The 13,914-nt window shown below is 41.9% G+C and overlaps 1 protein-coding gene across 1 annotated transcript in view; it reads right to left on the bottom strand.

Moving 5' to 3' along the window:
* Positions 1-13,914, bottom strand: part of LOC311225759 (ryanodine receptor 3) — a gene marked incomplete at both ends in the record, with an annotated part of 274,770 nt that overhangs the window by 17,272 nt on the left and 243,584 nt on the right. The window contains 4 exon segments of the mRNA XM_084311153.1: positions 4,823-4,923; positions 5,257-5,321; positions 6,713-6,869; positions 7,987-8,121. Of these exon segments, the coding sequence (XP_084167279.1) occupies positions 4,823-4,923; positions 5,257-5,321; positions 6,713-6,869; positions 7,987-8,121 (458 nt within the window).

The following is a 13,914-nucleotide window of genomic DNA, read 5'->3' as shown; positions in this document are numbered from 1 at the left end:
GAACCCCCCCCCCCTGGAGAGGACGCAAGGTGAGGAGACGCTCTGCAAGACGAGGTCGCTTCACGTCTCTCCCCCGTGGACCGGAGAGAGCCGGCCCACAAAGAGTCCACCTGCTTTCATCTGTGGTCCAAGGATCGCCGGCGCATTGAACGGCACTACAGTGGGTTCACCTGGGATACCCTTGGCCGGACGAGGCAGCCGGATTCTACCCCCCCCCCCCCCTCCTACTCCTGTCGGCTTACAAGCGACCGGATTAACCCCCTCTAGTGTATCTAGTATAATCATTAAAGTATCATTGCTGTTATTCCTTAACTATTCCAGGTCGTATATTTACCACCTGCGCCTTCAGAGATTGGACATTCTCTATTGATATACCGACGAATACTCCTTGCCATAAAAGTGCATACTATTTCAATTCATAAATGTAATTAAGTGATTAAGTGCTTATTCTACACACCATCGCTGTGTAGAAATAAAGACCTGTTTCTAATTCGTACATTTGTGTTGGATCCGTTTCATCTACGTGAGAGTGTTCATGATAATATATTTATGCCGTGTACTGGGTGGCCGAATATTAAGTACAAAGGTAGTGGTAGTAAGTATCATACCTAGTAATACAGTCAGGGAATTGTACCCCTCAGTTACACTCTATGTTTTATGATGTCTGTCCATGTCCAAAATCAGGGACCATGATGGAAATAAGTGCTTGCACTTTCTCATGTTTTTATCCCTTGGATGCTGTCTTTGGTCGCTTTCACACAGGGGCTGTTTGGTCCGGACTTTCGGACCAGAATTCGATAGTCCGGTTTTTTGGGTCTGTGTGAATGCGCGTCGAACTCGGTCCGCGGACCAAGCAGGCGAACTCTAGTCCGCCTGAAAACGTAGGTCTCGGTTCGGCTTCATCGAACCAAACGCGAACCAAATATAGGAAGTGATTATTATTACCACTGCTCGCAGCACTCACTGCAAAACAAGCACACTGCATCTAATCTCTCTATCTATCTATCTATCTATCTATCTATCTATCTATCTATCTATCTATCTATCTATCTATCTATCTATCTATCTATCTATCTATCTATCTATCTATCTATCTATCTATCTATATATGTCTGTGCATCTTGGGAAGAAGGAAGAAAAAACGCGGCTTATTATTATTACCGAGGCGCGCGGCTTATTATATTATTAAAACAGCTACTTGTGGGCACTCATAAAAACACCGTGGTCTACAAGTTGTTTAGCGAGAGGATGGTGGTAATGTGCTTCAATAGAACAATGGATCAATGCCATGTCAAAACTCGGCTCCGCTGATCTGGAGGGCTCCGCAGTACACACACAGACACACACACACGCGCGCGCGCACACACGGGATCGCAGCCACACACACATTTCCACTGTCCAATAGACAAGCGCCCTTTTCGACCGCGTGACATTGTTCAGAAGGTCTCGGTCCGCCTCACAGATATCTGTGTGAAAGCAGGCGAACCAAATGAAGAATGCAACAATGTTGCAACTTCTCCCCCAGAACCGCACCGAGTCCACCAAAACTATATGTGAAAGCGACCTTACTCCACAATAAAAATAAATCAATCAAGGGCAAAATTACTGGTAAGTGGAAAAGGAAAAGACTGTTCATCTCTGCCATAGGCGGGAAAACAATGCACCAGGGCTCGTCATAATGACGTGAATGTGTGAAACTACAGTATAGGCTACATGGAGTATTACCATATTGGTAAGAATATAAGACAACCCGTTTTTCAAGACTGGAAGTATTGGAAAAATATTTTCTTTTACGACCAAATCTAGTTTGTATAAAGAAAATAATATTATTGGAAAAGAATGATAATAAAACACTAAATAAAATGTTTTATTCAATGTAGGCTGTTATTTCTAACATATTTTGGTTAACATCTTTTCTCTGACTGTTTGCATTTCTAAGGCAGCCCTTTTGGGCTCGCCATCTTCTAACATTACACTCTGTAATATAAGACAACACACCTTTTTCAGACTTTTTTCTAGGAAAAATACGGTAATACATCTTCTTGACAAAGCCATCGGGGCAACCATCACAGGACCACCAACCCTGGCAACCATCACAGGACCACCAACCCTGGCAACCATCACAGGACCACCAACCCTGGCAACCATCACAGGACCACCAACCCTGGCAACCATCACAGGACCACCAACCCTGGCAACCATCACAGGACCACCAACCCTGGCAACCATCACAGGACCACCAACCCTGGCAACCATCACAGGACCACCAACCCTGGCAACCATCACAGGACCACCAACCCTGGCAACCATCACAGGACCACCAACCCTGGCAACCTGCACGCTTCTGCATGCATTTATTTATTTATAGCAATAGGAATAAATCAAACCAACAATAAATAATATCATAGGTATATGGTATATGGCATATTAATACAGTATATTCCACTATACAGTAGCTATATCCGTGGCGACCGGTTTAGTTCTTATTTATTTAGTTTGCAGTGTGTGTGTAATGCTCACAATGCCTCATTGAGTCAGGATTATAAATGCAAAATGTAATTGTTAATGATACAAATATTGTCGTATTTATCTTTATTATAATTATTTAATTCCGAGGATGTCTGTAGAATCAACTTGAATGCAATCACCAACTATTTATCCCAAATGAAGCATTTTACCAGTTTCATCACCTGTGCATTGTATGTTACTATTGCACTTTACTGTTACATTTGCACTCTGGTTGGATGGTGTATTGTACTTGTGCTGTATGATGACAATACATTTGATTCTAATCTCATTTTGAGATCAGTCGCAAATCGCTTCCACACTACCTGTTGAATACGGGGGTCAGCACAGAGCAGATGCAATTCTGAGCCTCTCGCTGTTTTGCACACGGTCCTCGCCTTATAAGGAGCTGGCGGGCGTGTCTGTATGCAAATTCAGGTGTATGAGAACGCGCTTCCAGTTTAAGAATGAGTGACGTTTTTCATTCATGGGAACCCAGCTGCAATGATTTTGACCACTTACAGAGACCGTTTCACGTGTTCAAGAATCCGGAAGAGGATTTTTTTGCTTTTTACAAAGATATTTACAAAGGTACTTACGAACATGTTAGAGAATGAGGACCATTGCTTTTGAGTTTTCCCCAAATTTCCCCAAGCCGAGTGCTGTTCAGCTCCATTGTATTAGAGTGACGGCGGACATCTGTACGGCAGATATCTCCAAAACTAAGCAAAACACACCAAATGGATCTGGATAGATAGATAGCAGACCAGGTAAGGGGGAAAATATGTTTTTCTTTTATATAATTTGGGTGAAAAAGCTCCTTTAAATTTTGAAACGGTTTGGTACTTCTTCCATCACTGCATCTGACTTTAACATCTTAAAGGTGCTATTTGTAAGATCTATTAAATAACCACGTAATGTAATGGTTGAGTCTAAATGGTCCTCACTGACGGCCCATCAAACCATTATGTTATTTCAGAATGCATACTAAGACAATACAAAAAGATTGAATGAGCAACTCCAAAAACTGCTAAAACTCAAACTTGTGATGTCATCAAACCGGGAATGTTCTGAGTTCATAGGTACATGTTGTGTTTCAGAACTGAGACCACTACTATAGAATAAAGCATTTCTGGATTTATTTCTCCATCATCTGGATACAAAACATTTTGAAGTTCGATTCTTACTTATCTGGTTTCCGGCTTTGGGAGAGAGTAGCTCATGTTCAAATATTGATTGAACTTTCTTAGACCATGGACATAACATATTATATGTATTAATTTGAGTGGATGATTTTGAAAGAAACGTTAACGTTGTTCCTTCACGACAGAATCACGATTGTGATTAGCAGGCTGAAGAAAACGTTCAGACAAAAGTGTCTAAACAAAGTATCACCGTCCAAACCCGTCATTGATCCACCTATTGTATCTCTGGTCCAGGTGGTGTGACTGGCAACCAGTCCTTGTATCACCACGGGAGACGCAGGCTCGCCAAATCACCATGAATATTGCATGGAGCGCAGGCTATCACAAACAACCCAGTTTCCAATGAAGTCCCTGGCATTAAATAGTAATGGAAGGAGACGGTGAGGTCAGTCTCACATAATTCGTCCAACTGACTGAGAGGCAGAATGGACTGAGACATCCTATTGTCCAGCACAACACAAAGAAACGAAGGGCCATTAGAGAGTGAGAGAGAAAGAGAGAGAGAAAGAGAGAGAGAGAGAAAGAGAGAGAGAGCGAGACAGATGGAAAGACAGAGAGAGAGATAGACAGAGAGAGACACAGACAGAGAGAGATACAGAGAGAGACAGACATAGATGTAGACAGAGAGACAGAGGCATAGAGAGACAGACAGATAGATTAAGGGAGACACAGAAAGAGAGAGAGAGACAGAGAGATACCAAAAGAGAGAGATAGACAGAGAGAGAGACAGACAGAGATATAGAGAGACAGAGAGAGAGACAGAGTGAGAGAGACAGACAGAGAGAGACAGAGAGAGAGAGACAGAGTGAGAGAGGCAGAGAGAGAGAGACAGAGAGACACAGAAATAGAGAGTGGGAGAGACAGAGAGAGAGACAGAGAAAGAAAGTATACGTCTAAGAGGTGCGTTCGAGTTGGAGGAATGCTAGTGTTCAAGGTCACTGCGGCCATTAGTATATTTGGCACTAATACTGCTGCATGTGTTCAAGTCATCGGTTAGGTCGTTCAGTTACAGAGCACAGGCAATAAAGACGCAGACAGATCAGCAGGATGATTAATGAGATGTTATTTAACCCCTTTTAGTAAAACGTGTTGGAAGGAGAGGAGCTACTCACAGGTAGTTGGCCAGGTTGTGCTCTTGTAAGGTGTGTGTCTCGAAGCCGTGAGGCGTTGTGTCGAAGTAGTCGTTGCCAATGCCACAGATGAAACATTTGGTCTGAGGGCAGAAGAAGAGGGACACACTAGTGGTAATGGGGAAACAGTGGCTCAGGAGGTGGAGCAGTCTGGTAATTGAAAGGTTCCTGGTTCGATTCCTGCACCTCCCGACAGTCTCCTCGAGCGAGACACTTACCCCCTAATTGCTCCCGATGAGCAGGTCGGCACCTTGCATGGTTGCCGATGTGCGAGTGAATGGGTGAATGTGAGGCATAAGTCGTAAAGCGCAGTCCATTTAATGGATTGTTCAAACGTGGTCTCCCAGTTGTCTGGCAGACCAAAAGCATACAGCGCCTGTCTTTTCAGTATCTAATGCAGTAAAATGTTCTCTCACCTCCATGTCCTCTTTGACTTGTTCCTGTTGGTCTCGGAGTTCCCCAAAGGCATCAATGATCAAACCTTTTGACAATAGAAAGATTGTGGTGAGGATAGGCTGCTATCACCCCTGAATTTCCCCAAGGGGATTAATAAAGGAAGATCTTATCTTATCTTATCTTAGGATATCCTATAGCCCGATCGATCACCATCACACACCTTTCCACTCCCTAATGTATGGCAGCGTGAAGTGTATTTCCGGAGTGGTGATGGAGAGTAAATTGGATTGTCTCAAGGTTAATCGGGTCTGTCTGGCTTTGACGGGGACTGACTGTGAGGCTATACACAGCGGGATAGACATAAGGTAGATTGGAGTTGTATGTGTGTATGTGCTGTGCTTGTGTAGTATGTGTGTACGTGTACGTGTGTGTGTGTGTGTGTGTGTGTGTGTGTGTGTGTGTGTGTGTGTGTGTGTGTGTGTGTGTGTGTGTGTGTGTGTGTGTGTGTGTGTGTGTGTGTGTGTGTGTGTGTGTGTGTGTGTTTGTGTGTGGGTTGGTGGGGTCAGAGTGTCAAAAGCAGCATGTGGGGGCTCTTAATAGACATTAGTTAGCTTCAGCAGAGTTAGCTTTGAAGGCATTCATCTGGTACGAATGACCAGAGATCAAAGTGACCCATTTCCTGTGTGTGTGTGTGTGTGTGTGTGTGTGTGTGTGTGTGTGTGTGTGTGTGTGTGTGTGTGTGTGTGTGTGTGTGTGTGTGTGTGTGTGTGTGTGTGTGTGTGTGTGTGTGTGTGTGTGTGTGTGTGTGTGTGTGTGTGTGTGTGTGTGTGTGTGTGTGTGTGTGTGTGTGTGTGTGTGTGTGTGTGTGTGTGTGTGTGTGTGTGTGTGTGTGTGTGTGTGTGTGTGTGTGTGTGTGTGCAACTCAACATCTATCTGCACTGACCGACAATTGAGTGCAGGGTGGCTAGTGAAAGCTAGCTTGGCCTCTATTCGGCTACGTGATCATTAGGTGACCCTTAACAAACTACATACACAGGGCTGGGTATCGTTACACATGGATAGGGCAGGGTAGAGAGAGCTACTGCAGTGCAGACAGAGTGGAGGTAATGTAACATTCATTATTACAAATGGTCACTGTGACTGTTTTTAGCATTAAGCATAGGGGATTGCAACGTTATTGCAATAAGTTCAATAAACACAGTTAATATTGACTGTAATTTCTCTCATTTGTCTGGGACATTGAAATCTTCCTGGACACGTGGATCATTGGCTCGTATCCACGTCTTATCATTACACATGGATAGGTCTGGGTTTGAACATGTTGAACACGTTGCATGCGATACCGATACCACATAGAAAACAAAAACCTTATAGACTAATTGTGTTTTATGTTTCTAGAAAGGACTACAGCTCTTACGTGCACACACACACACAAATACACACATACACCCACACACAAACTGAAGCTGAGCCTACCCTGGATGATGGCCAGGAGGATGACGATGACGAAGAAGAAGAAGGTGATGTCGAAGAGGATCCGGTAGAGCTCGTAGGGGTCGCCCGCCGGGTCCTCAATCTCATCCCCGATCCCACCTCCTGCCCTCACGCCAACGTACATGTGAAACAGGTAGCACTGTGGAAACACAGAGGCAGAATGAATACAAGTGTAATTTCATGTGTGAGCTTAATGTTGTGACGTGCTTGAGCGTGAGGCCCAGTGCAGGCTTCAGTGATTGTTAAGAGCAATATACTGAAAACAAAGGCAACCACATATTGTTACCGAAAACCACTTATCTCCAGTGTTGGTCATTTTCCTTTTTCTTTCGTTTTTTTTTTACTGGGAATGAATGTTTACATGGTTCCCCATCTTGTGAGCCAGTTTCATGACCCTAGGACCTATGAAACACATTGAAAACCCAATGTATACATGAGGCTGTTTTTCTTAATTCCTGAAAAGAGGAAAAGTGGAGATACGGTAAATTGTTTTCATCTGACAGTGAGGATATACTAGATGAACGCACGTTTGACGTGGTGTGTGAGGGGTTTGACCAGTTTGTCTAGCGATCCGGCGCTACACTGTGGTGGATGAAGCCAAAGTGCCACGTTGTTTCCTCCACAGATTCTATGATTTATTTCTTACCAACCTGCCACAGTTTGTTAACAGAGACAGTGACAGTCACTATACTGTCGTCTTTAGTGTGAGCCTCCGTTTTCAGCTTGTTTGCAAGTCTATGTAAGTCAGAGCTATAGTATAAATGAATTAATAGTCCATTTCGAACAATATAAAAAAAATCTAAAAATGATAATGAAAAGATCTAATTAAAAGATGTGAAAGAAAAAAGAAAAGTTAAATCAAATAGTGTGAAAAGGAATAGGAAGAAGCAAGATGCTTATCAGGTCCTACCCCTAATTACAATAAACCCTTAACAAATTATTTTACAAAGACTTAACAAAAACACATGTTGTCAACCACTTCATCATTAGTCCTGAGATAACCAAGTACACATTCAAAGTTAAACACACACTGTCACAGCGTGTGTGTCTGAGTCTGTGTGTGGTGTCACAGTGTGTGTGTCTGAGTCACAGTGTGTGGTGTCACAGTGTGTGTGTGTCTGAGTCTGTGTGTGGTGTCACAGTGTGTGTGTGTCTGAGTCACAGTGTGTGTGTGTCTGAGTCCAACGTCTTGCTGACGTACAGCGCTGTTTGGATTCTCTCGATACAGTGGTAAGACGGACGGGTGCACTACTCACAGTCATCATGTCGTCGCACTTCATATCCGGCTCGTCCTCATCCTCACTCTTGTTGTAGAACTTCCTGAAGAAGTTGAAGGCCACTACAGTGTAGAGATACACCACCACAGCCAGAAGCCCCACCGTCAACACCAGCTGCACGCACGCACGCGCACACACACACACACACACACACACACACACACACACACACACACACACACACACACACACACACACACACACACACACACACACACACACACACACACACACACACACACACACACACACACACACACACACACACACACACACACACACACACACACACACACACACACACACACACACACACACACACACACACACACAGGTGTCAATCAGGAAATGAATGGTTTCATAATGCTGTTCCATTGGGGGAGAGAGGGTTCAGTACGGCAGCTCCATTACACGTTGATGACCCCTGCGTGTTTTCAAATATGTTTATCGAAGGGATCGAGCTGAGGAAATGACTGTATTTCCACATGGAGCGAGCGCCTCTGTAGAGGTTTGAATGAGTTGTTTATCTGCTTGATTGACTGTATTTCCACGCGGAGCGAGCGCCTCTGTAGAGCTTTGAAACGAGTTGTGCATCTGCCTAATTGACTGTATCTCCGCATGGACCAAGTATCACTTCAGCGGTTTGATTGAGTTGTTTATCTGTATGACTGAAGTGCCAGCACCTCATTGAAAACAAATGGTTACTGTTAGTATTATACAGTTTTTTACGACTGCTTTGACGCATTTTGCACATCAGAGTTTCAATGTTCATACTCTAAGATAAAGTGCAAAACTGTTAATACAAAGTGCCAAACTCTAAATCATATGCTCCAGTCTCAGAATACAGCCACCTAATACTACATCAATGTTCAATTGCTTATTGCTACACAGGCAGATCACTAAATCAATTCAACAGGTGTTTGTACTAATGTCTCATTACCTTCAACAACCATGCCCAGGTGAGTAGCATTGCAATACAATTGATAATCCCTTCACGGTAACACTTTATATTAACACTCAGTTATAAGACCTTTATAAGGTATTTGTAGATAATTAACGAATCATGAACAAACCATTTATATACATTCGTAAATTATTATTAAATCATTTATAACTATTTGTATAACATTTACAAATTAGTTCTACATTATTTATAACTCATTTCAACATTGTACTTGATTTTTTCATCATTAAATAATGTTGTTTAATGTGTAGTAACACATTTGCAGATGCTTTGAAAAATGGATATGAAAAAATTACTATACTGTACCTCCATTTATTTGATTTGTAAAACATTCTTAAAAAGATCTATAAATCATTTGCAGATGTTATTGTGTGCCCTAATCTAAAGTGAAGACTATTCATCATTAACAAATGTCTAATAGTTTGTTTATTTGTGGACTTTTATGAATACACACGAAGCGATTACCAGACTTGTCTTTTCATGTTTAACAAATTATTTGTTAAGACATTCATAAAACATCTACAAATCATTTGCAGATGCTATTGTGTGCCCTAATCTAAAGTGAAGACTATTCATCATTAATGAATGGACGCCATGGGGGCGCTGTTTATCTTCTGGTTAGAACGCCATCGTTGTAATGCAATGGGGAGAATGCCGTGTTTGCGAGTGCTAAAACTATATAAAATATTATAGCTATGGACCTAATACAATACAATCATCAAATTTGCTGACGACACAGTGGTGGTGGGCCTGATCTCTGCCAACGACGAGAGGGCCTACCTGGAAGAGGTCAAGGTCCTGGCGGGATGGTGCCAGGAAAACAGCCTCTCCCTGAACGTCAGCAAAACAAAGGAGATGATTGTGGACTTCAGGAGGTCGGGGGTCAAGGACTACAGCCCCCTCAGCATCGACGGGGCACCGGTTGAGAGAGTCAACAGCTTTAAGTACCTCGGAGCCTACATATCCGAGGACTTGACATGGACTACACACATTGACAGTGTTGTGAAGAAGGCACGACAACGCCTCTACTTCCTCAGGCGCCTAAGGAAGTTCCAAGTCAGTCAGAAGATCCTTAAGAACTTCTACACAATAGAGAGCATCTTGACCGGCAACATCACCTCCTGGTTTGGGAATAGCACTGCACAAGACCGAAGCAGACTACAAAGAGTGACACGTTCAGCCGAACGCACAATTGGAGGGGGGCTCCCCACCCTCCAGAACATTTACAACAAGCGTTGCAAGGGCAAGGCTAAGAGAATCATTAAAGACTCCAGTCACCCGAACAACTGCCTCTTTGAACTGCTGCGGTCAGGCAAGCGATACCGGAGTCTCAAGGCGAGCACAGAAAGACTCAGAAGAAGCTTCTATCCCCAGGCCATCAGGCTGCTAAACGAACAATGAATGAACACTACACAACAACAACCACCAAACGCACATAGCACACACATCCACACGCACACACTCACTTTAAACAAACACACTGTAGCACCCACTCCACACACTTTATAGCACACACCCACTTTAAACAAACACACTGTAGCACCCACTCCCCACACTTTATATTTATTGATGAAGGATTGCACTACAACTCGTACACCTTACTGTAAATTGTACCTAAAATTGTACCTCATCCCATTTCTGCTTTGCACTAGATAGTACTGTACATTAGTACACTGCATAGTATTGTATATTATATGGTAACTCAGAACATTGTACATATGTCTATACCGAACACTGTGACCTCATTTTTCTTCTTCTAAATTACATGCTATATTATGTTATTTGATACTATCTTGTCTAGCACAGTCTCTGGAGCGTAACAGTAAGAAGCATTTTGTATGAAAGTATTCTGTACTTCTGTATGACAACTATTAAAGAACTTGAACTTGAACTTGAATAAACACGTCGATTGTCAGTGAGTTTCTTCCAGTCAACATGCAAAAAACTGATCATTTTTTCATACATACATTTCCGTTTTATACCGTGGTGAATATGAGTATAGTTCCAGAGCGATTCTGTCTAATCTCAAGAAACTTGAGTAAACCGCGCTTCAATGCATTTCCTTAGTATCGTGCCATTTGGGCAGATGGCATAGCGGAGATTGCGCTCGTCACCAATGCAAGAGGCTGCGGTCTCGACTCCCGGAGTCAGCATTGCCTGCGGCTTGGGCCGATCGTCCTACTAACTCGTTTGGCTGAGTTAGCGGGAGGGAAGTCGAGGGTGGTAATCTGGCGTTGTGGACAGTGACGCCTACAGGTCAGGTCTGGGCGCCTGCTCAGCGACAGGCAGGAAATGGTGAAGGCAGCGTGACCTCCCACGCATTATGCTTCACCAATGAGAGTCCTCGCTGCCAGGTGAAAAGAGAGCCACTGGCTGTCTCCACATGTGTCGGAGGAAGCATGTGGTTGACTTCAGGATTCCTTTGTACCGACCAGTAGGAGGAACATGCACACAACAACCAGGTAGGGGAGGGGGGGAATTGGCATAACGACTAAATTGGGATGGGGAGAAAAATAGAAAAATCAGGTGGAGAAAAAAGAGGATTAAAAAAAAGAAATCGTGCCATTTGTCGCTTGATTTATGAATCGTTCTGAAAATAACGCTAGATTATCGGTATTATATGTGTCCTCATGCACGAACAGAAGCGGGGGCTGAAAAGTCGCTTCTCCGTGCGTTGGTTGCAGCCAACAGCACGCACACACACACACACACACACATGCGTGATCGTTACGAAAGAAACATCGGATTAACCCAAGATTGTAGGTCAGAAATGATGGAATAGATTTACCAACAAAAAAGGTGTTTAGCCTGCTCATACCTTAAAAGCGTGGGGCAGCACTAATAACTTGGCTCTGCTAATGTACAACGTGCAGCTTCCATTCAAACAGACGGCAACAAACGTGAAGTAAAGTCTCACTCGCGTGAGACTTCCACATACTCTGGAAATACCTGACCAGGGTACTCCTGGGTCCTAGTGTCCCCCAGGTTACACTATATGTTACGTTCAAGTTCTTTAAGTTCAAGTTCTTTAATAGTTGTCATACAGAAGTACAGAATACTTCTGTACAGTATGTACATGTATTTTATATGATAATAAAATTGAATTTATCTATAGTCCTAATTCTGTCACTGTTTGATGTCACAAAGAAGGGTGTATCCGAAAGCTGTCTACAACATTTGTAACAGGTAGGGATGTCCGATATTATCGGCCTACCGATATTAAAATGTGATATCGGAAAATATCGGTCTCAGTTTAAAAAAAAAATATATATATATATATATATTTTTTTTTTTACATTTCTATAACCTTTATTTACCCAGGCAAGCAAGTAAGAACAAATTCTGATTTTATTTATTGTCAAAGTATGCATAATGTTGTGTTAATTTCACAACAAGAGATATGTAATGTTAATTACCTGAAATTATTCAATTTCTTGGGGGGGGGGGGGGGGGGGGGGGACCCTGCATATATCGGTATCGGTTGATATCGGTATCGGGAATTAAGAGTTGGACAATATCGGTATATCGGTAAAAAAGCCAATATCGAGCATCCCTAATAACAGGTGATTAAAAAGTAAACAAATAATTAACTGTATTATTTGTAGACATTTGTTAATGATGAATAGTCTTCACTTAAAATTAGGGCACACAATAACATCTGCAAATGATTTATAGATCTTTTAAGAATGTTTTACAAATCATTTGTTGAACATGAACAAATAAATGGAGGTACAGTATAGTCGTTTTTTCATATCCATTTTTCAAAGCATCTACTACACATTAAACAACATTATTTAATGTCTGATGAACAAATCAAGTACAAACAATGTTGATAATGAGTTATAAATAATGTAGAACTAATTTGTAAATGGTATACAAATAGTTATAAATGATTTAATAATAATTTACGAATGTATATAAATGGTTTGTTAATGATTAGTTCATTATCTACAAATACCTTATAAAGGTCTTATAACTGAGTGTTATTATAAAGTGTTACCCTCTTCACCACTACATAAAAGGATGCTTATAAACCTGAAGAAAGGAGCAACATGGAGCAAGTTGGTGCAGCTGAGGTTGGCAACGAAAGACAGGGTCGTGGACGGGGTCGTGGCCAAGGAGGCAGAAGAACATCTTCTGTCTCAAATGAAATTATAACCACAATTGTTGACCACGCAATACAGTAAACCGAGGTCTAACACTGGCTGAAGCTGGCAGGGTGGTGTAGCCAAACCTGAACAGGTCAACAGGTTTTTACAGTAAGAGAGATAATCAGTAAGTCAATATGTGTAATTTACTGTACAGTAACTGTATATTGAAATTACAGTAATTGTGAAATTGATATTGTTGTCTGTTACAGTATATTTCATAAATACTAAAGGTGTGGGTGTGAATAATTTTTGTAATTGTTCTCCCTGTGCAGCAGGAGAGGGCACTTGTAGACATGGCGGTCAGATGTGACGTCGATGAAATTATTTGGCCAAATACAGATTAACATTTTTACAATAGTTTGTTTACTGTAACTGTTTTTGTTTTTACTGTAAAATACAGAGCTTTACTGTATGTATTTTTCTTTACTGTAACAATTAAACTTCAAATCAAATAATCTTTCATAAAAACACTGCAGTCTATCACAGGGGTTACTGTATGAGGAAATTACCATTGCATAGTCTCTTTTGGTAACAAGTATTCTGTGTTTGACTGCATTACTGTATTTGATAATGGCCGTTGTATTTGAAAATGCACCAAGTAAACTTTAACGATGCACATATCTACTGTTCTGGTGCTGTGATACTGTAAACTTTTGCATAATCTATTCTCTGATTTGACACTGGTATTTTACGGTAATTTTGCATGCTGTATTACATTTTGAACCCAAAATGAGCAGTATAGCATTCTGTGTTACTGTAATAGCTGATAATGGAGTCTTCAAAAATATCCAG

This window comes from Notolepis coatsorum, assembly GCF_963971535.1.
Source record: "Notolepis coatsorum genome assembly, chromosome: 3".
Taxonomy (NCBI): Eukaryota; Metazoa; Chordata; class Actinopteri; order Aulopiformes; family Paralepididae; genus Notolepis; species Notolepis coatsorum.
This window is presented reverse-complemented; position numbering and strand designations above follow the sequence as displayed.